At 36.9% G+C, this 27,819-nt stretch overlaps 2 protein-coding genes across 3 annotated transcripts in view; both read left to right on the top strand.

The window, feature by feature from the left end:
• The window catches only part of IPO11 (importin 11), a 75,388-nt gene extending 49,370 nt beyond the window's left edge, over positions 1-26,018 (top strand). For both annotated transcript variants that reach the window (XM_041470762.1, XM_041470761.1), the window contains 3 exons: positions 17,323-17,418; positions 20,773-20,857; positions 25,702-26,018. In XM_041470762.1, coding sequence (XP_041326696.1) covers positions 17,323-17,418; positions 20,773-20,857; positions 25,702-25,866 — 346 coding nt within the window. In that variant the 3' untranslated portion in view covers positions 25,867-26,018. The remainder of the gene's footprint in view (positions 1-17,322; positions 17,419-20,772; positions 20,858-25,701) is intronic.
• On the top strand, positions 7,723-13,748 carry LRRC70 (leucine rich repeat containing 70). Its single transcript, XM_041470763.1, has 2 exons — positions 7,723-8,061; positions 8,564-13,748. The coding sequence occupies exon 2, from the start codon at positions 8,602-8,604 to the stop codon at positions 10,498-10,500; it is 1,899 nt and encodes a 632-aa protein (XP_041326697.1). The 5' UTR covers positions 7,723-8,061; positions 8,564-8,601; the 3' UTR covers positions 10,501-13,748.
• Positions 26,019-27,819: the final 1,801 nt, after the last annotated feature.

Genomic DNA, 27,819 nt, shown 5'->3' with positions numbered 1-27,819 from the left:
ACATGTACTTGCTGCATCCTGTATCTGCAGGCTTCTTGTGCAAGTCATTTGCACAGCTGAAGCAAAAAAAAAGAAGTTTTGAATGGAATACAGTATTTAAAAAAAAAGTTTGGATTTATGTGTTTTCAAGAAAAGCTAAAGTAATTTTTCCTGTTGGAATGCCTCACTAACCAGTTTCCTGATTAGATTTTACTTTGGCTATCCTAACTTCAGGATTTCTCAACTGCAGAGGCAGAACAGAATTTTGTCCTATGTGAATGGCTGATGGGCTGTCTTGGGAAGGCCAAGGTGAGGGTGAGATTCTTCCCTCAGCTTGCTGCTCTGTGGTGGTCAGGATTGGTACCAGTAGCAAGCTCAGATTTTCAAGGTTCTTCTGAAAGTTTAAAGCACTGTTTTATTTTAGAGAGGAAGAGAGGTAGTAGACAAAAATAGTAGGGGGAAAATGAAGTTAACATGCATTCTCATTCTTCCGTACGAGTTTTATGGATAAAATGTTGGGGAAAGTTTTAAACAGTGACCATTTTTATTCTCTATGTAAACTCTATAGTACTATTTCATTCATTGTAATTGTTTCTCTAGTTAGCGATCAGGTTTATAATTACAAATATGTGGAACTCTGGACTTTCTGCATTTTAGGGGAAAGTAAAAGGTAGGTTCTATCATTATTAATTTAAAACCAGTTGGACACAAATAATTTTCTGTTTCAAGTACATCACCTTTGACAGTGTCAAGAGTGAAGGACTTTAGAGCAGGTAAGACGAGATTCACTACCGAGCAGTTGTTCACAGTGGCTCTTGGACTGACTAGTTTGACTAAGCAGGTTATGAAGTGACAAATTGTTAGCCACTCTGATTTTCTCATCTAGGCAGTACCATCCAGAGACAGACGTAATGGCATGCTTTTGGTATCAACAGCAGTGCTGCATTTTAATCATATATGCATGTCCTTCAATCTAGCATCCTGTTTATCTTCCCACAGCTGCACATTGTGTTAGTGGTTAGAAATTCATATTAAAAAAGAACAATAACTGCTGCTTTCCTGATTAGTGTGTTGCAGCACCTTTTCACGGAACAGTAATTTCCTGGTATTACTTAGGGGTTTGCCCAAATTAAATGCTATATAATTGTCTGCTTATGCTATCCAAGCGCAGTCAGTTAATGTTAGCATGTTTTTTGGTGTTTGACAGATACATGCATTGGCAATATTTTCTGTATTTTGTATTCTTACTGCCTGTTTATCACTCATCCATCCACGTGCATTTTCATTAATTTGTTAAAAAACTATTTAATAAAACAGGTTGAAGACGTCTGCCTTTAAACTGTTGTATATAACAGTGGGGACTAGTAACATTGAGGCCGTAAGGATGCACTTGTAGAGTGAGCGTCTCCATGTTCAGTACATGAGGAAAGTGTGCACAGACACATAGTGGCTCTAACAGGAATGGCTTTTTGAAGAACATGCAAGGACTTGAAGTTTTTTTGGAGGAAAATTGAGCTAGAGTGTGAGACATGAGGTGTGACAGCAGCCTGGATGAGTAAATTCACAAATGCCGTGATTTTCCTACTGTTGTATTCAGTCATATTTGTGCTTGTCTGCAACCTTAATGACTTGTTTGTGAGCATACAGCTGCAAGAGTACTCTTCAAGGCTGAGTTGAGTTTTGTTAGATGTGCCCTTGGTCCCTGAAGTAGTGCCTAGTGAATATGGTCAGTAGCAGCATTCTACCCCTTTATTTGTTGTGGAAAATGTATGGGCCTCCACCACTATCTAGGGTTCTGCATTTCGAGCTCTTCAGTATCCTTTGTAGTTCCTGAAGCCAAAGTGGCTAAAATAGTACTATGGCCCCTTCTTCTACCCGGATCTATCTGTCTATCTATCTGGAAATAATTAGCTTGCTTACTGCAGTATAATGTCAGTATTACAGTGTTTTGGAATGTCCTTCTTTGGTGATATTGAGAGCTTTTAATGATTTATTTAGCAAAGTAGATATCTTTTTTATTCCTACAGTTGTGTGTATTTTAGTGGAACACAAACAACACTGAAAGATGCTGAAGAGTGATAGGAACGTTTATTCTCTAATAAGGAAGTGGAAACAGATTTTGGAAGGATTATAGTGTCAATGATCAGCCATGTTTGGGGTGTTATCTAACTGTACCCACACATAACATTTGACACCATGTTGAAAGCTAAGCGCTCCCCTTCTGCAGATGAAGGTTATTTCCGCTATGTCTGTCACTCTTGAATGGGAGATTGCTATGTTTACTTTTACTCAAAGTTTGTGCTTTCCAAAACAGGCCACAAAATGTGGTCCTTGAGGATAGGCTCGTTTTTGGTGGAGCTTCCTGTGTAGAGTGGTACCATTCTAAAGGAGAGGAGACTTGACTGAGCTTAAAATATGAAGTATTTTAATTTATCTTTCTTCATTTTGGTTTCTGGTACATGAGTAGTTTTCATTTTACCCCTTTAAGAGTGTTTATGTATAGTGGGGAAGGGGTTAAGAGGTTCCCCATGTTTCTAGTCATTATGTAAATAAATGTCAGCTTTTCCTCATTGTGTCTCAAGTCTGATATGTCAGCCAGTATGAGTTCTGCCAGTTAGATAATTGGCATTTTGTGAGTGTAAGCACTTACAGTATGCAATTATAAATTTTCATTAGATTATTATAGAGCTTCACCTCTGTCATTTTTTAAAATTACTTAGTTAGAAATTTTAATTTTCCTCTCAAAAAGTTGTCTACATGTAGTGTTAGTTAAATGGCAAGAAAGTGCCCAATAAAATATCATGTTCTCCTCAGGATAGTTATGTTCTCATTTACAAAGTCAGAATTTCTTGCATAATTACTTGTACATCCTCCTTTCTTTATAGGGATGATACTCTGAAGCTATTTTATCTTGCCCTCCATTTTTTAATCCCTCTAGTTAAAGGAATGCTTACCCATGCCTCTAATAGACTATTAGCATTTAAAGGATCTCTTTAAATTATGATTTTGCAGTTGTCATCAGTGTTTGGCCTTGGATTTATTTAGCTTGCCTGACAAGTAACGGTGCAATTTTAATGATAAGAGTGAAAAAAGTGGCTTTGGTCTTAGTCTATCAGAGTCTGCATAATTCAGAAGGTTACACAGAGCACTGCCAACTTCTTTAATTGCATGTCACATTATGGCATTGGCAAAAGGATGCACTCATTAAACTTTCCTCTTCACAGGTCTTTATCAATTTTTCTCTTACACTTGATAGCTAGTGGACTGGTCAGGAGCATATTATCTTTTCCCCTAAGACCCTTAAGCCTTGATTTCAAGGAAAAATGTACCAAGTGATAGCAAGAAATTATGTCACTAATTGCAGCTTAACTGCTGCAAAAAAATAAACTGCAGTCAGAAGGGTTTGGTTGCTGCTGCTATCTTGTTTTTGTTTATGGCTTATATAAAATATTTCAGAAGTCTATCCTAAAACCATTCTAATTATGATTTACCCTAAAATTTAAGATTTTAATTATATAAAAGCAAAAGATAACAGACTAACTAACTAGCTTCCTTCAAACTCTTTGCAATGTATGGTTTATGTTTGCAAATTAGATACTGAATAAGTAGTGACTGAAGTATAGCATATTACTAAAAATGTGTAAATATCACAAGATTGTAACAAAAGTAAAAGAAAATCCCAAACCCAAAACATAGATTTACAGCTGTTTTTGCACCTGTGTTTGTTTGAGCTGTTTTGGTACATCTGCTTATCTCTCTGTGCTATACTCTGTGAAATTTGAGACTGCCAGAGAGTAGCTGAGATTTTTCAGTGGCTTTCTTTAACAGTGCCAGACTATTACGATAAGACACCAGAAGTGATAAACACCACAACCCATGCCACTACATGACCTTCTTCAAATAAGTACTGTCTTGAAAAATAATGTTTCATATTCAAACAATTTAATAAGAGAGTGTTTGAAACAAGACATCAGGTTTTGATATTAAAAAAATGCCCAAGTATAAAGAAAGCATTTAAAAGTATTTTTAAGAAATAGCATTTGTATTTTGTGTGAGGGTATTGTCTGTAGTAGTTGTTATGAACTGTTGAGGTTTTCTCTGTTGGATATTTGGAGCTATCAATTGTTAATGCCGAGTGTATGCCTGTTCTGTCTCCTAAACTAGCAGGCAGAGTGTGGTTTTGGAGTTGAGTTTAGTTTAGATTAAATTTCTAAGTTGAAATTTGGGAAATTAATTTGAGTTCTTTGGACCTTTTGGTTTGAATTGCATTCATATTGAGTACATTGATGCTTTTATAGTTTGAACAGAATTGCTAAATATTGCAGTGAAAAGTAAAGGCTGAAGCTACAGTGTTATTATCAGTATATCGCATCTGCATGTTACATTCATGGCCAACCTTTTTTGTATCACTGTTTTGTTCACAGACCTAGTGGCTCCATAGAAGACTTAGATTTAGAATAAAGAGAAGAAACTAATCTCTCAAAGTGAGCTTTTAGTTTCACAAGAGCTTTCTGTCATATTATTTTACTATAGGCTAAGGTCAAATTAGGTTTATGGAATGGAAACTTATTTTCATATCCTCAGTGGGAAAAATAATTTTGTCGTTTTCACGCTGTGGAAGAGAGAAATTTTTGGTAAATGAAGCAGCAGGTCAGGATTCTTACTGAAACAGAAATACTAAATACTAGAAGGAATCTGCCATATATGAGACAATCAGAAATGTTTAGGTAAACTAGATAATGAGAAAAACAGAAAAGTGTTTTGGGATCTGGTAAGTTAATAAGGTGTCAGCAGTTCACCTGCCTACTGGATGTTAACTAAATGTTGATGTCTGTGCTAACTAAGCAGTAGTTTAGTTTCTGAATTGCTTTGTTTTGGGGTCATATCTAGAGATGATGTGGGCAGAAGGAAGCAAGGATTTGAAAAAATAAAGTTGTACAATAGCTTACATTTGGAGAATAAAAGTAGAAGGAAGGAAGCCCTGCAAGAGCAGATGGTTGCTAAATACATAATGGGAGGGCAATAAATAGTTTCACGCTTAAAAGCTAAAAAGAATAATTTCAGTTCTAAAACTTGTTTGTCCTCAGTTGTGAGCTTTAACAGAATTTAGTAGTAATTATGAGAATGAAATCCCTTCTCAAAAATTGATTTTTAGACCCTGTTTTTGAACTTTGTGCATGTTTTCTGCAAGTAGGATTTGGATGACTAGTTTCTACCACCTAATATTCATTATATTGTCTTTAATGTAACAAGGGTGAAGTTCTTGTATGTTCTTTCAATTACTTTGACCTGTCATTTTATGCACAATTTGACAAATTGCTGTTACTCGGGCTTCATGCTGGTATTTACAAGGAGTCGTAGCTGAAGTAGATGTAAATGTTAAAAAGCCAGTAGCATTAGTAACTTTATCAGTATTAGTATATTAAGATAGAATTCACTTGTGGGTTCAAAAATAATTTTCTCTATTACCATGTGAAGCTGTATTCAGCTAAACCTAGTAGTTCTCTCTCTGCAGATGAAAATTTAAAGTGAATGAAATAGGAAAGCAGCCTAAGCTTTTTCGTGTTTCCTGGGTTTTTTCATGCAGTTTTCAAAAAGTAATGGATTTTATTGTTTAAGTATGAGCCGCTTTGAGAAATGCTGATTCAAGTTACGCATGTATCCCACCCAGTTTTTTTATGCTTTTCCCTAAAATTGTATCAGTTATGTGACACATAATTTTGCACCTTGTTCTTAACAGATACTGCTTTCAGATACATAGTATTAATGAAATAATAACTCTGAATTACCTTGCAATCAGATCTGCAGGCCTTCGGGTGCAGTATTGACAAAGTGTAAAGCAGGACTTCTCTAGATTTCCTAGTACAGAATGGAAGGAGCCATGTTTAGGATTAAGTTTTTTTTCCGCGTTTTCAGCATGGGATTCAACTATCAGAAGAGTCCTCAGTGTGGTCAGAACCACAGTGGAGCTAGGGTTGAAGCAAAAATTTTGTGAATATTCATAGGGTACTTTCAGTGCAAGACCATAGAGACATTTAGCCAGTTACTGGTCATCAGCTTTCTTTTATCTGGTCACTGCTCTACTGGTTCCTCTAAATTTTCGTGCTGATATACCATAGAGCTTCATTAATTCCTTTAGTTTTTCAAAATGTGTTGCTTATGACATTTTGCAGAAAGAGTGCTCTATGAACATTTGCCTTTTAAAACTTTTTTTTTTAATTTGAGTTACTTCTTGTAGCTGTAAAGGGTTGTTTCATGCACCATACCTTGGAAGAATAATTTTTTTTTTTGTTTGGGTTTTTTTTACACATATAGGTTTCAATATGAAGAGATTATAGGCAGTGAAGTCTAGGTAGAAGATAATTTCCTGTTTGAAATCACTTTCCATTTTTGGGCAGTCTCTGATTTTCCCCTCATCTGACTATATTGATAGTCTTTTTCTGTTACTCTTACTGTTCTGTCCCCCACGTCCAGGATACTTCACCAATCTTCCTGTGGACTATACAGTGTTTTCCCTTTAAGTAAATGACACGACATTTTATTTTACTTGATGTCAACAATTATGTTAAATACTGTGAAAAAAATATAAGTGTGAAAATAAATATTCAAATCTGAAGAAGAATTAGTTTTCCTATTGATCTATTGGTCTCAGAAAAAAAGAAACAAATGCAGTTCTAATTCTGGGTTGTAAGTGATACAGACTTTGTCTAAAATGGCCCACGGACCAATTTTACTTACTTATTTCTTATTTTAGACTAGGTATTTGGAAGTAAGCTTCTTCAAAAGCATGCCCTTGTCTATTCTGCTTCCCTTTCTCATGTGTGTCCTGTATTTCAGATTGTATTATATAGACAAAGACATTTGGGTTACATTTCACCCCTTACGTGAGCTCATGCTTCCTGTGTGAGATCACTGTAGCTGAAGGGACTTGATTCTCCTGCTGTTACGCCTCTTTTTTGGCCCTGGTTACTGATGGGCTTTGTCATCTTTCTTTTGCTGAGCAAAAGGTCTCATTGCAGTAAAATCATGGGGTTTTAGTTGCGCTGCTATTTGTAGGCTTAATCTCCCCTTTCCCCCTTGGATGATGTGACTGAGCTTGGCAAATATATCCCTGTGATGGATAAACTGAAGGTGTAATCTGGTCCTTAAGCAAGAGGGATATTTATAGCCCAAGTAGTCTTTTCTGCACAGGGGACACTGCAGGAAATGAAAGCTGTGCATGAAAGGTGTGGCCCTCAGAACCGGAAACCATCTCGTAGTCCTTTGTGGATAAATTTGGTTTTAAAAGGGTGGCCTAAAGTGCTTGGGTCAGGTCAGAAATACAAGTACATAGCAGCTTAGTGCTGCATCACATGGGTCTCATGTCCTAAGATTTCATGGGTTTCTCTGGGATTGCTGTCAGAGGGCAGGAGACACTGAGCTCTTCCCTCCTGAGTGTGTTTCTTTTCCCTCTCAGCCAGACCACTGGAAGTTGTGTGCATGTGGCAGCAGTTTGACTCTGTAGACAGTGAACAGTGTTAAGTGTTGCTACCAATTTTTAATAAAGCATTTCAGGTTCTGGCTGAAAGATAAGGGAGTTACAGGTAATGCAATAGTGCTGTTACAAGTGGTTGTGCTTTATTCTGAAAGTTAGACCTTAGATAAAACTCTTTTAAGCTCTCCTAGTTAAATCAGTGGATTTAAAAAAAAAAAGGCAAAACAGAAAAAGAACAAAAAAAAAAACCAAAAAAACAAAAGAAAAAACCCCAAACAACAAAACCCAGCAGTTACACACTAAGACAGTTCTTGGTTTTCTAGAAACAAATCACTGAGATTTCCTTTCTAACAATACTTCTGAAGCACAGATAAAATGGCTTCCTGTCCCAGGGTTTCCTGTATCCATGGCAACCTGACTTCAGGCACTTCTTTCTTAGTTTCCTGAGCAAACTGTTGCAAACCCTGGGGCAAAAATGTGAGTGCTGTAGTACGCAGCAATACTGCCTTTACAAAAGTTTAACAGAGGAATGTAGTTGGTCAGCTTATAACATAGTCTAGTGGACTGCAAACAGCAAAATAACGGAAATAATGAACTTCAGATTTGGGGTAAGGAAATGCTTCTATTTATTTTGAATGTAACTCAGCTTTATAAAAGTAAAATTCAAATTGTAAGTGATCTGCCAATAAAATGTAACTTGTTTACAGATGGCATTTCTACTTGAATGCTTTGGAAACATTTCTTAGTGATCGTTAACTATTTTTATATATAAGAATATATAGTATTTTTAAATTAATAGAAACTGTTATTTTGGCAGCTTAGATACTTTTATGCTACAGCCAATTAAATATTTTCTGGCTATGTTAGTGGTATTTTTATGTGATTGTCCATTTGCTTAAAAAAATCTTTTGCAGTGAAGTCCAGTTAGTAAGTTGGCGATCTAAACTGCTTCTTTGGCATGAAAGAATAATATATAAAATAACAATTTTGAGAGTAATGCTAATATTTTGAAGACTGTACACATAGATTCAAATAATTATTAATAATTAAAATATGTAAGAAATATATTTGAATTAATAATATTTATGTACTTCTTTTTATCTCTGCTAGTGAAGTCAGAGAGGAGTAAGAAGGCCAAAGACAGGGATATGTGTGTTCTGCAAAGCTCTTCACCCTGCCCAGGAGCATTCCTGTATATATTTAATTGTTTTCTTTTGTTGCTGCTCCCAAAGGAGGCTTTTGGCTGTCCACCTGCTTGTCAGCTCTGCACAGGGAGACAAGTTAGCTGTCGTAATGCAGGGCTTTCGAGCATCCCTTGGAACCTTCCTAAAACAGCAATTCTTGTTTACCTCAGTGGGAATAATATATCACATGTCACTCCGAATGATCTAAGAGGCTTTCTGAAGCTTGCTGCACTCTACATGGATAATTCCAGTATTTCGTATGTGCACCCAAAAGCTTTTGTGGAACTCCCCAGACTCTGCTACTTGCATCTAAATAGCAATCATATTAAACGCCTGGATCCAGGAATCTTTGAAGGCCTTTCCAATCTTCATTGTTTATACCTTCAGAATAATCAAATAGCTTTTCTTCCCAGAGGATTATTTAGTGATCTTCTTTCTGTTAGATATTTAACACTTCAAAGAAATCGTCTCAGTGTCCTTGGAAGTGGGACTTTCTGGGGAATGATAAGTCTCCAAACACTAAACCTAGCAAATAATAAGATTTCACGGATATCAGATGCAGCATTTCATCATCTTGAAAATCTTGCATATTTATTTCTTGAAGGTAACAACTTACCACTTGTGCCATCAAATGCTATTGGAAGGCTCAAAAATCTTGAAAGACTTTCTTTGTCTCACAATCCCATTGGATCAATTCAGCCTTTTGCATTTAAGGGACTTAATAAGCTTAAATATCTGTCTTTGAAAAATGTCAAGCTAAAATGTGTTGCTGTAAATGGATTTTTTGGATTAAACAACCTTAGCCAGCTAATCTTAAGTTATAATGATTTAGAAAATATAAATTCCAGCACTTTTATCTTGCTGAACAATTTAATGTATCTACAGCTAGACAGAAATAAAATAGCCAGTGTTGGCAATGGTACCTTTGAAAAAATGGGGAGGTCACTCAAAGTACTCAATTTAGCATTTAATAATATCACAGAGTTACAACCTGAAGTGCTCAAGCCCTTAGTATCTTTAACTCATCTGCAGGTACATTCTAATCCTTGGAATTGCAGCTGCAAAATGCTTGCATTACTTAATTGGCTAGCATCATCTTCTGTTTCTGCAAAAATACACTGTCAGCATCCTCAGAGTATGCGTGGTAGACCTTTGCATTATATGAAATGGGCTTGGTTTTCAAACTGCATTGGCCCCACTGCCAGCCCAGGCTCTGCCCCAAGTCTGGGATCTGTCAGGGTGCATCACAGCGCTACCACTCTGCTGATGGCCTGGCATAAAGGGAACAGGCACAACACATTGGAACAGTTTGTCACTGCAGAAACTAAGTATATTGCTTTCTGGGAGGGAACTACAGCTACGTCTTCTACCCCATTGCCTTATCAGGAATATGTTGTTGAAGTGCCATCACAGGCAGCTACAGTGGTATCAACATTACCAGTGCAAATACCAGCAGAAATTACACCTGCTAATAGAAATGTAGAAGAAGAATGGTTGTTTACAACAGATCCTGCTCCTGTATCATTAAAAACAAGCCTGATTTGTACACAACAGGTTGAAAAGCTGAATCAAGCTTTTGATATTTTACTAGCCTTTTTCATTCTGGCTTGTGCTGTTATCCTGTTCTTAACCTGTAAAATTATTCAGTTTAGGCAAAAACTAAAGGTGTTGGAAAACTCAGGGGAAAAGAGTATAGAATATTATGGCTTTTATCAGCCTGGCAGATACAACATAACTGACTCAGTTCAGTCTCTAACTCGGAAATCAGTGGAACATTCAGAACTGGACCAAATAAGGCTGCTCAAGCGAACAGTATCAGAAAGTCAGGCACAGGTCATCTTGTTTGAACATTCATCATTGTAATTTTTCTCATTTGATTTAGTATTAATGGAGTTATGAAAAGTCAAGAAATCAAGAACTCAATTGTGAAAAAATACCTCCACTGATTAAAATCAACTGCTTAATAGGACTGTGGAAAATGGCACAATTTGGGTTCTGCATCAGCATTTGCTTACTGAATGTTTTGAAATTTGTTGATTATTTCATTATATGTCATTTCAATCTAACATGGATAAGCTTATTAACCTCAGTCCCTATTTGTAGTAATCATTCACTTATGCTCAAGTATACATGCAGTATAAAGTACACTTTAATTTATTTTGCCGTACTTAATGATGTAAGTTACTATAGAAATTCCATAGCTATTGTGCAGCAAGCAAAACATCAGTTCTTAGTAGGATCACGAAGCCGAGAAATACTGGGGAATCGGAAAAGAGTGTTTCATGTGTTTATTGTAATAGAGTTTCTACTCTTCCTCTATTAAATGAAGCACAAGGAAAAAGCACATTTACAGTTAGCATGTTCAAACTCCTGAGTAAAAGAGTAAAAAGTAAAAAAAGTAAAGAGAAAAATTTCAAACTATACAAATTCTATTCATACCTGTAGCATATTGTAATATACAAAGTTGCATGTGCAGTCTGTATAATGAATATATTAAAGTGACTTTTTTATTAGTGTGTATCTGTATTGTTTTATGAAATACCCCAAATTGGAGTTAAGAAAAGCAGAATTGCTGTTGAAATTTACCAAAGTGTAATGATGAAATTTATTATGTCTAAGGTAATAGGGCTGGTTAATTATTGTCAATAAAAGATCATCATCTGTGTTATCTATGTAGTAATATTTTTAGGGACTTTTTAGCTAGATAAGAGGTACAAATTGAAGAAATACACTACACTGTAAATACATACTGCTAAACTAATGGCTGAAAACATTTACATATGTGGTTTATATTTGGGGGTGTCCAGTCAAGATATGTATTCTTAGTTAAAGCTTCATCTTCAAACTAGGGATATTTTCTTTTATAGTTTGCATATAACTTTTTATTTCTGTTTCAGATGTTGGTGTTCTGTTGTTGTCAGGTTATGTCTGATATGCTGTAGCTTTATTTTTAGCCTGAATTTCTGGGATTTTTGTTTTCCTGTTACTTTAATAATTCAAACTTTATTCTGGAATTAAATGTCATAAAACTATGTGCCAAATAGTCCAATGTTGTAAAATTTTCAACCAACGGGACTTAGATGCTGTTTTTCTTGTACAGGCATGTGCCCTAGAGATTTCAGCCATGTTTATAAGTTACACAGCTAGACCATTTTCCTCAAGGAAAAGTGGGGAACAGTGTTTTGATATACTTTCCTCCATGGTGTTGATTTAAATTATGTAGAAGTATGCTGCTGTTCCAGGCTTCGGCCCAGAGTCTGTTGCATTCTGCAGCTGAGCCAGAGCTGCTCTCAGCATTCTTGTTCTCCCCCCTCTCTTTCCTGCTGGTGTAAGTGCTGCGTGTATCTGGGCTGTGCAGGTCCCCATCATCCTGTTTGTCCATCTGCAGTTCTTTTCCAGCAGGGAAAAAATCTATTATCTGCTACCAGTACATATTATAAATCTTGACTGCACTGAATGGGTGTGAAAGTGCAAGTATGACTTCATTGTTGTTTGTTACTAGTGTAATGAAATAATACTGTATTTGACTATAATTTATTGTATCATTGATCAAATACTTCTAGGAAACACACAGTTCAGCTTCTTGGACAAAAACTTAAACTGTTCAGTATTGCTTGAGTAGAAACTGTTTTTTAAAATAATTTTCTAACTTAAGATCAGATGTTAAATATAATGGGCAAATTCTTTTAAGAAGGGAAAACACTGGCTGTAATTTATGCACTTTTTTCCAGAGGCTAATCGACTGCATTCTTTTCCTCTTTAACCCATTTTTGTTACCTTCTGTCTCTCCTACATAATTTGTTGTGATAAATATTTTTCAGAGGAGTTTTGGTAGTACACAAAGGTTAAAAACCGAATAAATCTAATTCTCAATTCTCAAAGAAATCTGGCAGGGAGCAGCTCTGTTATTTTAGGCTCTGGTTTCCACAGCTGCTCTTTACAGAAAGGCATGAGAGGTTCTCTCTGTAGGTTCGTCTTTTTCACTGACAAGCTGCTGTGGGAGTTGTTTGCCAGGTCTGTGTCTCACCATCTGCAGTGGTGGAACATGAAAGGAAACTGGTGTCACAGCTGTTTGTGCAGCAGAGAGTTGGAGCCATTGAAAGCCATCCTTTGGAGTGGAGACATCCTTGAATAACCAGCTTGCCAACACAGGGATTAGACTAACAAGGCACTGAGAGATTTATTATGCAGTTGTGAGAGAAATGCCTTTCTTTAGCAGTCAGTATCTTTCGTATTTAAATGTTCACATGGGGAAACCAACCCTTCCATGTACACATGTACGTGGAAGTTCATATGTCAGTTAAAGTCATTAGGGAATAATTAGAAGCCTTAGTGAAATCTGCCCTCATGAAGCAAAGTGGTGGTGCTTCATGAAGATCAGGTTTATAGTCAGTCATAGGACTCCCTGGAAATGCTGTCTTAGCTGCTACTTCACTGCTCTAGGAGCTCCCAAGAACTGTGCAGGTCCGAAGGGGTGGGGGGTATGTAATAATCATTTACGTCACTTACAGTATGTGCAGAGTAATCTCTGCTTGTCCCACTCCACCTCTTTCCTTGGCGAATGAGATAAGAAAAAAGAATTAATTAAGCTTTCTCAATATCTAAACTAGTAAAGATATGAAATCAAACTCTTCTTGGTGTTTGCATCATTCTGATGAATGTAGAAAAGCAGAAAATGTTTTATCTTTTTTTATCTCTGAAAAAGATTTTTTTCTTATACATATTTTTCTCCTTCTCTGAGGGATATGCAAAGTAGATACGGGGTCCATTTTATTTAAGCACCAATAAAAATATGTCAGGACATGATTTAACATGATGATAGAGCTTTGTCTACACTAGTTGGCTATATAAGTGAAGTAAAAATTATGACTTTTCACATAAAACCTCAGGATAATAAGTTGTATAGATAGCTGTGTGCATTAGAAATTATAGACAGAATGAAAAAAAAGCAAACTGTCTTTTATTTTCAGAACAGATGGGGTCTGTTCTGTTCTTTGCAAAGCTTTTATTCTTTTATCTAAAAACTCATGCAAACTTTGAAATAGAAGTTTTGAGATTATTCTTATGGAAACTGCCCTGAATGCTAAATTTTGTTTTGTATTGGTAAGGTGAACTTTATTAACAGGCAGCATAAAATATCGTTTCTGTAATAAAAAAATATGTAGTCATTATATCTTTGAAACTGGATTATGAAGTGTTTTAGGTCCCAGTTGTGGGTCTTTTGCTGCATACCAAAACAGTTTTTGTCCCAATAATTTAGGAAGACTTGGTAGATATAAAACCAGTTTGAGCCTGATGCTTTTGTTTGTTTCATTGCTAATCTGGATTGTATGCAATTCAATGAGGGAACTGCTTAAATGGTGCCTTCCTCCAGGTTTAAGATTTTAGTATGAAACATATTAATTGTTCTGTTCTGAAAATTCATCTGAATGCAGCATTTGTCTTCTTTGAATGTGCTCATATAACTTCTCTAATTATTTCTTGAAATAAGCAGGCTAATTTTAGTCTCTTTGAAAAGGTATTACTTTGAGTGGCATGGCCTGCTTTCTCATCTATGAAAATAAGTCCTGATGCATTTTATATTGCCACTGAACTTTTGAGGTTTCTTTTTTCAAAGCATGAGTCTGCGGTATCTTTATTTTTCACCAGCATTTGTCTTGTGTTCTAGAAACAGTTGCACTGTTTAATGGCTCCATACTTGGTAAACATTTCAGTGGGTCTTTGGTAGAAAGAAACTGTATGTCCCATTTAAAGGGGAGAAAAAAGTAGAGAAAAGAAACGGTATTATATTTACTGAAAGCTGCAGGCAAATTACATTTTGAAAGGTGTTCTGCATTCTTTTTTTTTTCCTTAAAAAAAAAACCCAAAGCGCCTTTATGAATCTTCCACTAAAGAAGTGAAATAGTATTTCTCATTTATGTCATAAAGTAGGAATATTCTTTCCAAGAAATCAATGATTTCCCTATGAGCTTTTGTGGTAACTGTCAAAAGCAATATTTTTGCTGCTCTGTGCTGATGAGACTCTAACTGGAGTGTGCTGCCCTGCTCTGGGGCCCTCAATATAAGCAGGACCTGATACTCCAGGAGCAAGTCTAGAGGCCACAAGGTTCTTAAGAGGAGTGGAGCACTTCCCCTATGAAGGCAGGCTGAGAAAGTTGTGGCTGTTCAGCCTAGAGAAGACAATGTTGTGTGGAGACCTGATTTCAATCTTCCAGTCTCCGAAGGGGTCTGCAGGGATGCCAGAGAGGGACTGTTCATCAGAAATGGTAGTGATGGGGGGGATGGCTTAAAACTGAGAGTAGGCTTTGATTAGATTTTAGGGAGAAATTCCTTACTGTGAGGGTGATGAGGCACTGGGTTGCCCAGAGAAGCTGTGGATGCTCCATCTCTGGAAGTGTTTAAGGCCAGGTTGGATGGGGCTTTGAGCAGCCTGGTCCATTGGAAGGTGATGTGCAGCAGGATCAGAACCAGGTGACCTTTGAGGTCACTTTCAACCCAAACCATTCTGGGATTCATGCAACTTGGAAGGAAGAAATAATACAGGTATTGGATGGCATCCTGTAGTATTAATTAAATAGTGTGTATAAACAGGGCATAGTTTACTTTCTCCAGGGCTCAAAGTGTTCACATTTGTTATCTGTATAATGCTCCTTGTTTCCTTTTGACATGAATCTGAGGGCAGCTTGTTGGAAAATATTAACTGTGTTAATGGTATTTCCCTAGAGATGTGTTTCAAAAACCAGATGAGGCAAAAGAGCCTTAACGGAGGTGTGCTAGGCAGGACCTTTGACTTGGTGAAGAGACCTGCTCTGTCTCGGAGGGCTCATTGTGCAGGCAACTGAGGCACTGTTGACTTTCTCAGCTGTGCTGTGAGGTCAGTAGGTTGTTTGCTTGCTGTCTGCAGAACCTCACAGAGATTCAGTCTCACAACATGTAATGTTTTGCTGTTCTGAATGTGATGCGGAAGGCTTTTGGCAAAGGAATATGTGTCTTTTGAAATGCATAGCCGGCAATCAGGCAGTTAAAATCGTGTCAGTTTTGATTTTGTGGAATTCAAGAGTTTCAAGACTGGTGATACAAAATACGCTTCAGATTCTTCAATGTAGCTGAATTTTAAAAAGGGAACAAAAGCTAATCCCTATGAAAGAAAGTCTTACCAAAACAAACATAAAAGAAATATTTTCTGTGCTTAGTACTCTACTTTGATAAGCATTTTTTCCAAGGTATCTATTGCTATTTAACTGTTCGTCGTATATGTAAAATTTTGTTGTGTGCTTGATAAGAAGTTTTTCAAAAGCAGTTGCTGTTGTGTAAGGGGCTACAGTTCATCCATGTCTTCAGTTTTCACCCCAAATAAGAAAAGGAAATTAAAGAATATTAGGAAATAGATTTGTCTGTGTTAAAACAATGATCAACTACAATCGAAGTACAATATATGAAGTTCATGTTCAGTGCCTGTAAATAAATGGAATGTGTCTGCTTCTGCATCTGCCTCTTAGGGAGCAGCATCAGCAGCATCTTTTTGGCAGAATTAAGCCTGAAATTCCAAACAGGGAGCAATAAGGTGTTTCAGTCAGTGGCAGTCCCAGGAAAAGGGTTGTACTTTATGATCACCAGTTAGATCCTTTCTCTTTCTTTGCTGCATGTAGCTAGAGGTATTTCTGAGATGAACATCTTTTTACTTGCAGGTTGTCTTCATGCTTTTGCAGTTCATGGAGTAGGAGTCCAAGAACCCATGTTCTACAATAGCATGTGTCTGGCATTAGATCCACGGTAGCAGGAAATGGAGCAGAAGCAGCAGCTGGCTGCTTGCTCTCTGTTAACTAGGAACTGGTGTCCCCTATTTTATCCATCATGGGGAGATCATGTTCCTATGCCCTTACCCTACAGGCACATCCTTTCTCAAGGCAGGGGCAAATGTAAATATGTTCAGTGTAATTTTGGGCATTGTGGGCCTATTTAGTCAAGCCCTCAGGTCATGCTGAGTAAAGATACTAGTGCCTTTTAACTCCCAAGTGGTATCTACCAGCCCTTTGCATTAGTCTTAAATAGCCTGATGTGTCAAACGGCAGAAGGTCTCTGTGTTTAGACAGATAAATCCTGTTGCACTCTCTCCTGACAGTCAGGAAAGTCACATTCTTGCAGAACTGGTTGCAGAGTTTTTCCATACGCTCTGGGGAGCTGGCTACCTAGGAGGGTGAAGAAATACAGGTAAGTAGGGGAGTGTACCTTCTTTACAAGCAGCCACTGCTCAAGGGGTTGTGTAGGTTGATGCATTGAATAGTGATGGTAGAAAAGGTGTAAATGTGTTGGGAATAGAAGCCACTACTCTCTTCCCTGCTGGCAGGAGCATGCCCTTCACTCAGTTCTTGACTCCTAATGTCAAGGACATTGCTAATATGTTTTTTCTTCTGTTCATCTGCAACTACTTTTAGGTTTTCAGTGGCACACTAAGTTCTGTTATATTTAAAAATAATGTTTCTTGTATATTTTGAAGCCTTTTTGTAATTAAAAAAAATACTGAATTAGTTGCTTGATAGCATGCTCAGCTAAGCAGTAAGCAAGGAAAATACCTCTCAGTAAATGTACTCTACAATTGAACAAATTTCCTGTGCAGTTCCTTTAGCTAAGTCACTTTCCTGTTCTTTTCCAATGTTATCCAAAATAAATGTTGTTCTTTTACAGTGTTATCCAAGATAAATTTTGTGGTATCATCAACGTTTCAGTTGAAGGACTGAACGATGTTATGACTGAAGATTCTGAAACAGGAACATACAAAGAGTAAGCGGAAAATCTAATTTAAACAGGGTTTAGCAGTAGCAGTATTATTTTATATGAAGTATTTTCATTTAAAAAGTCTGTAGGCAGTTAAGATATGCTTGTTAGAGATCTGTTTTCTCAAGAGTGAGTGTTTTAGGAAGACACAGAACTTTTGGTCTTAAAAAAAAATCTTTGCAATGGGGAAAGAGGTCTTAAAATGATAGTGTCATTTTATGTTGTTCATTAAGTTACCTACTAAATGATGTCTTAAAACATTCATATGCTTAGATTTGCTTTTTGCTAACTTGACTGTTATATCTAAAATTTCATCACAACAAGCTTGGGTATTGATAGGGACCCCCCTTGCTCAGAGGTAGTTCAGAGTTTCTTTGAGTGTGACTGAACCTCATGTGAGTTCACCTAGTGTACAATATTTCACAGCCTGCAGAAGTTAAAAGCATATCCCACAAGAAGAGTTCTCCAGTTGTTCCATGTAACACATGTACTGCTGCAGGATATATCCCCAAAAACAGTTTCCCAAGCTAGGAGCTGGAGCTTGCTTGTGGCAGGAATGTAGATGTTGGAGGTGTCCAGAGTGCACTGCCATCCAGCACCACACTCATTCATCTCCTGATGGCTCCCTGCTTACTGGCTGTAGTCCATCAAAGCTGGGAAAAAAACTCAACCCAGTGAATAGTAAGATATTTTTCGAATAGACATCTTAATGCCATTTTTATCTCTGTAATGATTACTTACTTTTAGAATGGAGAGTTGTAAGACATTAAAAACAGGTGCTCTGCAGGATATTCTTACAGACCACGCTAATAAAAGAATTTACTGATGCTCTGAATCAAGCATTTTCTTTCAGATCGTTACGTGGTGATTGAACAGACTCTATCTGAATTAATGAATTTACTGCTTAAGGGGATGTTTGCTGCCACTGAAACTAGGTGGCACAGAACGGACATATGTAATCTGTTAAGTTCTTCTCCACTTAAAACAAGTGGTATGCACACAACTGTCTGTTCAGAACAGTCCACACTCAGACTGAGCCTGAACTATGCCTAAGAAATTCTTAGGCAAAGTACTTCCACCAAACTCTTAGTAAAGAAGATTTTTTTTTCTCCAAAATCTGGGAATATGCAATGTCTGTTGCTGTGTTTTGTTTACTGTTAGAGAAAACATTGCAGAGCCATTCGATTTCTAAACATGTTGCTTTGCCAGCTCTTGTTGAAAATAGTTCTCACCGAGAAATAAATAAACTTTATTCTAGTTCATTTCATATTTTAAGCCTGAAGGCTTGTAGAACTTGTCACTACTTTTCCAAAGTCTGGGCATTGTTTTTACTTCATAAAATATAGTCACACTGAACCAAAGACATATTTATGTTGGCAGGTTCTGAAAGAGCTGTTTGAAGATTTTGACTTTTGCATAATATATTTTGACATCATTTGGAAATAAAGTGAGAGTAGTCATCTGAAATCATGTGCACTGTTGCTTCTCGTCAGACTAAGGAAGAACGGCTTAAGCCCAACTGGTTCAGAAAAAAGATAATGTGATGTCCAGTGATTATCATATTAGGAAGATCAAAGTTGAAACACTTTAGAACTTTAGCCACTGAAGGCTGAAGATTGGGTAAACGTGTACCGGGAAGATTGTAAAGGTTAAACAATGGCAATGGCTTAAGTAGCTTAACCACTTTAAATGAATTTAAACTGGAATTTTAAAGAAACTGTTGTAGTTAGAGCAGTGAGATTTTGGAAGTGGTAAAAGCCTTGTCATTTTTTAGATTAATATTGGATTTTAATCAGGTTATGGAAATGTCTTACAATACAAAGGGATTACACTTAGTCAGGTTTCCTAGAGTACATATTTCATGTTGTAGGGATAATTATGAGAGAGCTTTACAAACCTCAAATTTTCTGGAAAGGGGAACATTCCCTTGCTCTAGACTTTTTTCACTAATACTCAGATTTTCCCCAATTTTATCACCATCTCTTCTTTTATTCTCTCCTTTCCTCGTGTTTGGAATTTTGTGGTACCTAAAGTTTATGATGGTCTGAAAAAGTTAATTCAGTCTTCTACGTTGACATTGACAGTTTTGTCTCCTTTTCCTTTAATAAACTGAGATGCAAACAGCCATTTGTGAGCAAAGGAGATATGCAATTTGCTGTATTATTTTGAAATAACGAATCCCTTTATTAAAAATGGCTTCTGTGTTAGTATTTGACCCTGCTTGCCATGCTGTTTAGCAAGTGTTTCATACAGCTCTAAACACATGTTAATAGAAACTAAATATGTAAACAGAATAAGTCTGAACATTTTCATATGAAGTCATATAAAACACATAAAATCACAACCTTTTTTTTTCATTTCTGTAACATTAAAATGGATTCGTCATCTTAGTTGATGGAGCGTTTCACATGCTAGTGGAATGCAGCAATTAAAAATGCACAGTTAATGCAGGACTGAAAATGAACAATAATCTGCATCTGTCTTGGTGCTTTGTAATATGTGAATTGTGTCCTTTGTGTCTTAAATCATACCTGATACATGGTGGGAAGTTGTCATCACCTGAGTGTTTTTTAAATAGTTTTGGTTTTTAAGGCAGGAATTCCAGGAAAATATTTGATAAAGGGGTAAATATTTGTCTGCTGGTTCAGCATAGAGCATGTAAAGTGAATGAAAGGCATGTTTTCTATAGGATAGCTTTCATCAATGTCTTTATAAAGTCCATTCAAACCATTTCAGCAGGTAGGAAAATCTCTGACTTTTAAACTGTATTTTTTTTTCATATTTTCTGGTTTTATACTTCAAAAATAAAAGTTAAAATATGGCTGTTATTTTCACATATGGGTAAAAAATGAGTTTAATACTTTTGTTCAGTGTCTTGCAGATCTTATTGCAGAATACCACTGTCCTTAATAGTTTTCAGGTTCTTTTGTCAAAGATCTCACAGAAAAACATGAATGCCATGAGACATCTTTGCAGTGTTTGTATCTGTTTAGCCACTTTGACTTTGTATAGAGTGCTTGTGTGGCATTTTCTTGAAAAAGAGTGGAAATCTTTTGTAAGGAGCAGTAGGTTTTTCTGTATTTTTTAAAGCCATGTAGTCTGTTTGCTATGTGCACACATGCATTTTAACCCAAAACTTAAGCTAAAACATGAAACATAACTGAGATTGTTACATGGGTAAAGGTGACAGAGAACATGCATTCAGGCTTCATTAGATTCACTGTTCTCTGGAAAAAATTACTTGTGATTAGATTGCCTCACTTTAAGCAAACTCTTGTATCTGTTCTGTGTTTTCAAAAGTGTTTTAAAATAATTTTTAATGATAATGTATGTTAAAACTGTTCTTGTTCCCATTTTTAGCTGCATGTTAATGTCTCATTTTGAAGAGCCCAAAGCTACAGAAGATGAGGAGCCTCCCACAGAACAAGACAAAAGGAAAAAAATGGTAAATTTTAGATCTGTTATTCAGTCATAGACCTGATTATGTGCTTCACTTCTGTCACAGTAAATTCTTTTTAGGTTTGGTTGATCTGTTGTTCTTGCAAAATTTGTTTTGAATTAAAAAAAAGGAAATTTAATGCCAAACCTTGCAAGCACAACACTTACGCTTCTGCTTGCCTTTTGCTTCTTGCTAGCTGTTGTCAAAATCAACATCATCTGTCCACAAAATCTGGCTATTACAATACTAATACAATATAGAAGGAATTCACTGAAAAAAGCAGAGAGCTAAACTTTATTGAAATGTCATAGCAGGCCAAATTTCTCATATTTAAAAAAATTAATGTGTTTGCATAGAATTTTTTTCTAGTGTGAAAAAGAAGCCAGTGTATACTTGTGTAGCTTTTCTTTTACATTTAAAAGCAATACAATATGTATTTTTTAAAAAATGTAAACCTTTCCATATTCTTCTGCTATTAGAAATGCCTTAAGAGAAATTCCTAGTGTCTTCTAATTTCAGATTTAACCAGAAATAATAATTTTCTGTGGTCCTTAAAAATGTATTACACAGTTCTATAATTGTTACTCTTAAAAGCATCTCTAGACTCCGTTAGATTTCCTTCTTGCTTGTGAGCTTAAATTCTAGCTGTTTGTTGCAGAGGGATATTTATTTGTAGTGGTTTTGTATAATCTCTCAATATAGATATATATGTGTATATCATAAAATGCTTTTATGTTCTTAATTTTGAATATACTCAGACTACATTGCGTCTGGCTAAAGTTTTAATAGCATTGTGTCAGACCTTAATTTTTCTGTTGCAGGTTAACTTCAATAGTTTGGATATGTGTTGAGGAATTTAGACTTGTTAGATTTGTAATGGACTACCTTCAGAGTGGCTATGTCAGGCAGAATGAAAAGCAGGGCACATTGAATTGTGCTGTATCATCAAACTACACAACATAGCAATATGCTGCCAATGTCACAGTTACAGTGAGGGAACTGTTCTGGGGTCGCATGCAGTACAACGTCAGTGGTCATTTGAATAATGACAAATGTGCTTGTAGAAGGAGGAGCTTCACCGAACTACTAGGAACAAATCAAAGGTCTTGATTTACTTCCCTTGCATCTATCTTCCCTTACATCTATGTTCCTTTGCATATCACTTTCCTTTTTTCCCTAAGGATTTGCTTGCGCTTTGTTCCTCGTCTTCTCTTTAACATTAAGCTTAAACACATCTTCAGCCTTTGTTTTCTTGCAAAGTTTACAGAGAATAAATTATCATACATGAATGTCAAAGGTTCATTTTCGTTTTGAATCTCACAGTCTAAATTGAACTATTTCCATGGTTGCTGTGTTTTTTAGATTCCTAAGCATTATGGAGATACTTTGTTTTTCTCCTTTCAAGCCTTCTCTGTAAGAATAGCCGCCTATTTTAGTCTTCTCATTCTTATATTTAGTTAATTTTTCCTGATATATTTCTGACTTAAGCCTTCTACACTGTCATTTTTTCAGCTAACTTCAGTATACGCTGTATTCTTACTCTTTTTAATGTAACTTCTTGCAGCTGTGAAAGCAAGTGCACTCTAGTTGTTATGAATGTTTGCTATAAATTCATTCTGAATCCCAACTGAAATAGCTTGATATATAGCTCTGCAGATGGTGCAGAAATTGAGACATGACACTTGGCTATTTACTTCAAAATTGTACAGGTCCTTTGGGCAGGTCACTAGTAGCAGAAATGTCAGATAATAATCAGAATTGTTAATCATGTCTTCGAAAGCACAGCTAGCATTTGATTTTAGAAACTGGATTAAAAACAAAACACTAGCTGGGCCCATTCCTACCTACGTGTGATGGAAGTTTCTTCCTCTCTGTAGGAGCACTAGTGCACACACTCACATGAAACTTAGAAAACTGTTGTAGCTGGTATCACTGGTAAAGTAAAAGAGGGAATAAATATACAATGTGATCAGAAAATCAAGAGCAACCTAAAAGGAATCTGCAAAACCTCTGAACTGTTTGTCTGCTTCAAGCCCGTGTTTACAGCCAGTGAGGTGGAAGATTGGTTTCTTCAGTCCAGCCACTTTCAAGATCAATTTGTAAAGTAACAACACTGAAAAAGTAGTCAAATCCATGTTTTCACTAAGCATCATAAAGCACATTTCAATAATCAATTACTTGCCAAATTTTTGTTTCCTGTCTGTAGCTATTTTGACTAAGCTGTTGGAATTTACTAGTGTTTAACTGGAAAATAGATTTGTTTTGTCTTATCAGAATTGGGCACATTTCAATAAAACAGCTATGGCCACACACCTAGGAACTCAGCATACATACTTAATATATAGTCCTTCGCCAACTATGCTTACTGTTTGTCCAAAATTAAGATTTTGTTTGCTTACTCAGTGAAGACTGCAGCTGTCTGTAGAATATTGTTGACAAACTCATTATATCAAACTATTTAATTTGTTTTGTTAGTTCTGAATACAAGTTTCTGAAAAAAGTAGAACAAAAGAAAATTAACTTCTTGTTGTTGCAGGAAACTCTTTTATTTACTTGAAATACTTTTGACGTGGCTATCTGAATGAAAACAAGTTAGTGTATTAACTTCTTAATTAAGTCTGAAGACTCTTAAGTTGCATTTGACTTAACAGATGGTAGATGATGCTTCTAGCAGCATCATACTTGATCATTAATCATACTACAGAAGTCTCTACTGGCTTCAAGTGCTGCTTTGAATAGCGAGGTGGCCAGGGAGCAGTGAGATGTGTGAGAGCAACAGATCTGCAGACACTGAGGTCAGTGAGAGAGGAATGGGGGAAGGTGCTTCAGGTGCCAGAGCTGAGGTTCTCCTGCAGCCCCTGGTGAAGACCATGGTGAGGCAGCTGTGACCCTGCAGCCCATGGAGGTCCCTGGGGATGCAGAGATCCAGCTGCAGCCCATGTTGGAGCAGGTGGATGCCCGAAGGAGTCTGACCCTAAGGGAAGCTGACACTGGAGTTGGCTCCTGTCTGTCACCTGTGGCCATATGGAGAGAGGAGCCCACACTGGAACAGCCTGTTCCTGAAGGACTGCACCATATGGAAAAAAAGGGATCTGCACTGGAAGAGTTAGTGAAGGACTGCAGTGATAGACTGCAACCTATGGATGCACTCGTGGGAAAAGTTCATGGAGTACTGTCTCCTGTGGGTGGGACCCCATGATGGAGGAGGGTGAGAGTGTGAGGAGGAAGTAGCACCACAGACAACATGGACTAAAATGACTGCAATCCCCATTTCCTTATCCCTCAACCTGCTCCAGAGGAGGTAGTCAACCTGCTCCAGAGGAGGTAGAGAATTTAGGGTTAAAGTTGAGCCCAGGAAGAAGGAAGGTGTTTCAAGATTGTTTCATTTCTCATTACTCTACCGTGATCTGGTTGGTGGTAAAATAATTTCTTGGAGTGAAATCTGTTTTGCTTATGAGAGAAACTGGTGAGTGATCTTATCTGATCTTACCTCAGCCCATAAGCCTTTCATTATATTTTCTCTCCTGTCCCAGTTGTGGAGAGTATGATTGAGTGGCTTTGGTCAGGGTCACAAGGATGAGAACACTTGTATATAAATACCTGTTTCTCTGTGCAAACTTCCCTAGAGTAATTTTATACATGACTGTTCAGAGCTATGAACTTAGAGAAACTAACTGTAAATGCATTATATGTCCCAAATTACAGTTTTAATTGAACAAATGCAAATCATTCAGAAACTGATAAGATTCTTTGCTTGGCAAGGCAGGAAAAAAATGCTACTAACTTTGGCAAATATTGATTAGAGTAGTTGTGATTTAGAAATTTTGTTGGAAAAGTCTTATATTCTACAGATTCAAGTTACATTTACTGAAAAAAAACACCACCTCCTACTGAGTACCAAACTGTTACTGCAATTACTTCCGCTTTCTGAAGAGCGTTATGGTAATAAAATTATCAAGTCTTACCTTGAAAATAGTTTATATAGTTTACCTTCCAGCATAAACAGTATTGTTGTTTGGGTTTGACACTGAGATGAGCAGATCACAGGTCTGCATTAATTGCCATTGATTTCAACATCCTACTTCTTTATGATACAGCAAGCATCAGGTGTCCTCATCTCCCATCCCCTTCCATCCAGCCTGGTCAACTGAGGGACAAATGTGGCATGACTGTCAATGCCCTGAGCCTGCCCGTGTGTCTGCTTTCACTAAAATTAGCAATACATTCCCTGTCAATGTAGCCTCTTCTTTTACCTATTTCTGCTGTTAAAAGGCAGCTCATGTGAGAAAATAGTGACAAATATCCTGTCCTTCGCTGCCCAAAAGAAAATTGTATAATCCAGCTGGATTTATGAGGTCTTTAGGTATCAGTACTGAAGTTGTGGCTATTCTTTATACATATGGACAGTTTGTTTGTTATATAGTCTAAACAAGTTAGACTTTTTTGGTGTTTTATTTTCTTACTAATAAAATAAAACTGAACCATTGTGCATGCCATCACTATAAAGTCCTTGGTAAGATCTGATGTTATTTTTAGGAGTTACAGGAACCTCGTTCAGCAGTAACTAATAAAATAGCTTTGAAATTATTTTATCTTGTAGAAGCATTAAACCTTAGAGCAAAGTGTAAGACTCATGATTTGACACCGTTTCAAATAGTTTAAAACTGATATCTGCCTTGATAATAATTAATTTGATCTTTGTTTTGCACAAGTGTTTCCTCTTGTTTCTCAAGTAAGTACAAATAAAGTAAAAGTAGGTTCATTTCTTGAGCTGAGGTTATAATCAAAATGCATAAGTCATAGAGTATTTTTTTGCAGTTATATATTTTTATTTTGCATGTTTTCCACAGCTTGCACTGAAGGACCCAGTACACACTGTGTCCCTGCAGCAGTTCATCTATGAGAAGTTAAAGGCACAGCAGGAGTTACTGGGAGAACAAGGTTTTCACGCCCTTATGGAAACAGTGGATACAGAAATAGTTGCCCAACTGCAAGAATTTTTACAAGGCTTCTAAGTATGCAGAAAAAAAGATTTTATATGACAAATTTCTATTTCAAAAATAAAACGAAAGGACTCTAGCATTCAGTCTTGTATGGATGAGTCTAATGAAAGGTGAAAATAACCTGTGACAAAATAATAAAAAAAAGTTTCTGCTGTTACTCTTAAGCTGTGCTCGGTTTTTTTGGCATTTTTTAATGATAAAAGGTTAATTAAGGTTTCTGTCATTAAGCTAACATTTCCATGATTCCTAACATGGCATATGCTGCCCTAGATAGTACCATTTTTTGGTACCCTTAACCATGCTTTTGGTTCACAAAGGTATGTCGTAAAGTCAGCGGTCTGAAGGAACTTACTAAGGTATATTAAAGGGAAGCATCTGTTAATTCAGCACTAAAATTCAGTATCAGGAGCTGCTTCGTTTAATACTGTTGATCTGTAACTTTCTCCCTTCCTATTGCTCTTTTTAGACTGGCTGTTCAACCTTACAAACAGAAGGATTTAGGAAAGCTGTAAGACTGTAAACAGAAATATTCCATCATGAGAGAAAAATAATTCCCATTTGAATTGTCTCAGAGAAAAAGAAACTTTGATTGTAACACTTAAATTGTATTTGAATTCTTGGAGAACATCAGTATATACTTCTGTCTGAAGATGTGAGTTTTCATTTTTATCACCAAGTTTTCTTTATTACCAAAAAAATAATTTCTTGAGTTCCTTCTATTGCACTTTTAGCTGTCATAACACAGAGAAACTCGCCAGAGGTAGATGAGCAATTAATTCTAGTTAATTTGTGGCTGTACCTGGACTGCTTAAGGTTACCATATACAGTATCTCAATATTTTGTGTTTTTTCATCAAAGGCATGTCATGAGGATACTTCAGAATTGTTGCTAAAATGTTTAAGCCAAAATGGTCACAGCAATTATTTACAAACAAGGGGCTCACTTTCATTATTTATTGGTTACCTACAGGTTAAAGCTCCTCCTTTCCATGTGCCTTTGTCTTTTGTACCTTGCAGGTGGAAACAGGAAGAAAATGCTGATTTACATTTTCAGATTTTTCCTTTTAAGTACTGATCTTCCATCTTCAAAGTTGAAATTAACTTTACCTCACTAAGGGGTGATTCAGCTATTGAATTAGATATTTTTTTCCAGAGGGGATTAGCTTTAAAGACACCTACAAGCTTCTGATAATCTTACTAGATTACCAGATGCTTTAAAAAATATGAGCCTTTTTTACATATCTTTTGGGGAGTAATCTCTTTTGAAACCTTCCCTCTGTTTGTAGAGGAAGGCTTATCTTTCGCTCCTTCTTTGGCATTAGTGTCAGAGACAGTTTGGGCTCTCACAGTTCTAAATGCAAAACCTCCCCTGTCCCCTGCTGCCATCATCTGTCAGGAGTAGTTGTGTGAGAACTCAGCTCATTGTTTCCTGCCATTTTTCCTTGGCATAGGGAGGATTGCCAGGAGAATTGCTACTCTTTGTTTGTATGTTAGGTGTATATCATTTCCTCAATCATCCACCATCTCATAATTAAGACGTTTATCTGGTTAAATTTGGTACTTGGAAGGTAGGAGGCAGTGTGCTGGTCCCATTCAGTTGTGAACCACAATTACTGGAACCTGGCAGCTTTTGGCTAAGTTTGGATTTGTTGCACAGTTAATCTACAGACACCCTAAACTTTCAGCTCAGTAAAAATCTGTGCAGATCTGGTCACCTTTGCTAGCTTTGACCCCACCTGGCATGATGGCCTGGTGTACAGAAACACGTCCTGGCAGCAAGCAGTACTGCCCTTCCACCGTTCTGCAGAATCCCCTGTGCAGTGCCAAATGGTGCTCCCTGAAGTTTCAGAGGGAGGCAGGTCCAGCCCTGCCTGGAGGCTGCTCTCTGCCGTGTAGCCAAGCCACCCAGCTCCCCGTGCAGCGTCTCACAGGTCAGCTCTGTCATCGTGGCTGAGGCAGACCTGCC

This window comes from Pyrgilauda ruficollis, unplaced genomic scaffold, assembly GCF_017590135.1.
Source record: "Pyrgilauda ruficollis isolate IOZ18807 unplaced genomic scaffold, ASM1759013v1 scaffold25, whole genome shotgun sequence".
NCBI classification, from domain to species: Eukaryota; Metazoa; Chordata; class Aves; order Passeriformes; family Passeridae; genus Pyrgilauda; species Pyrgilauda ruficollis.
Note: the sequence above shows the minus strand (reverse complement) of the source record. Positions and strands in the feature narration are given on the sequence as shown.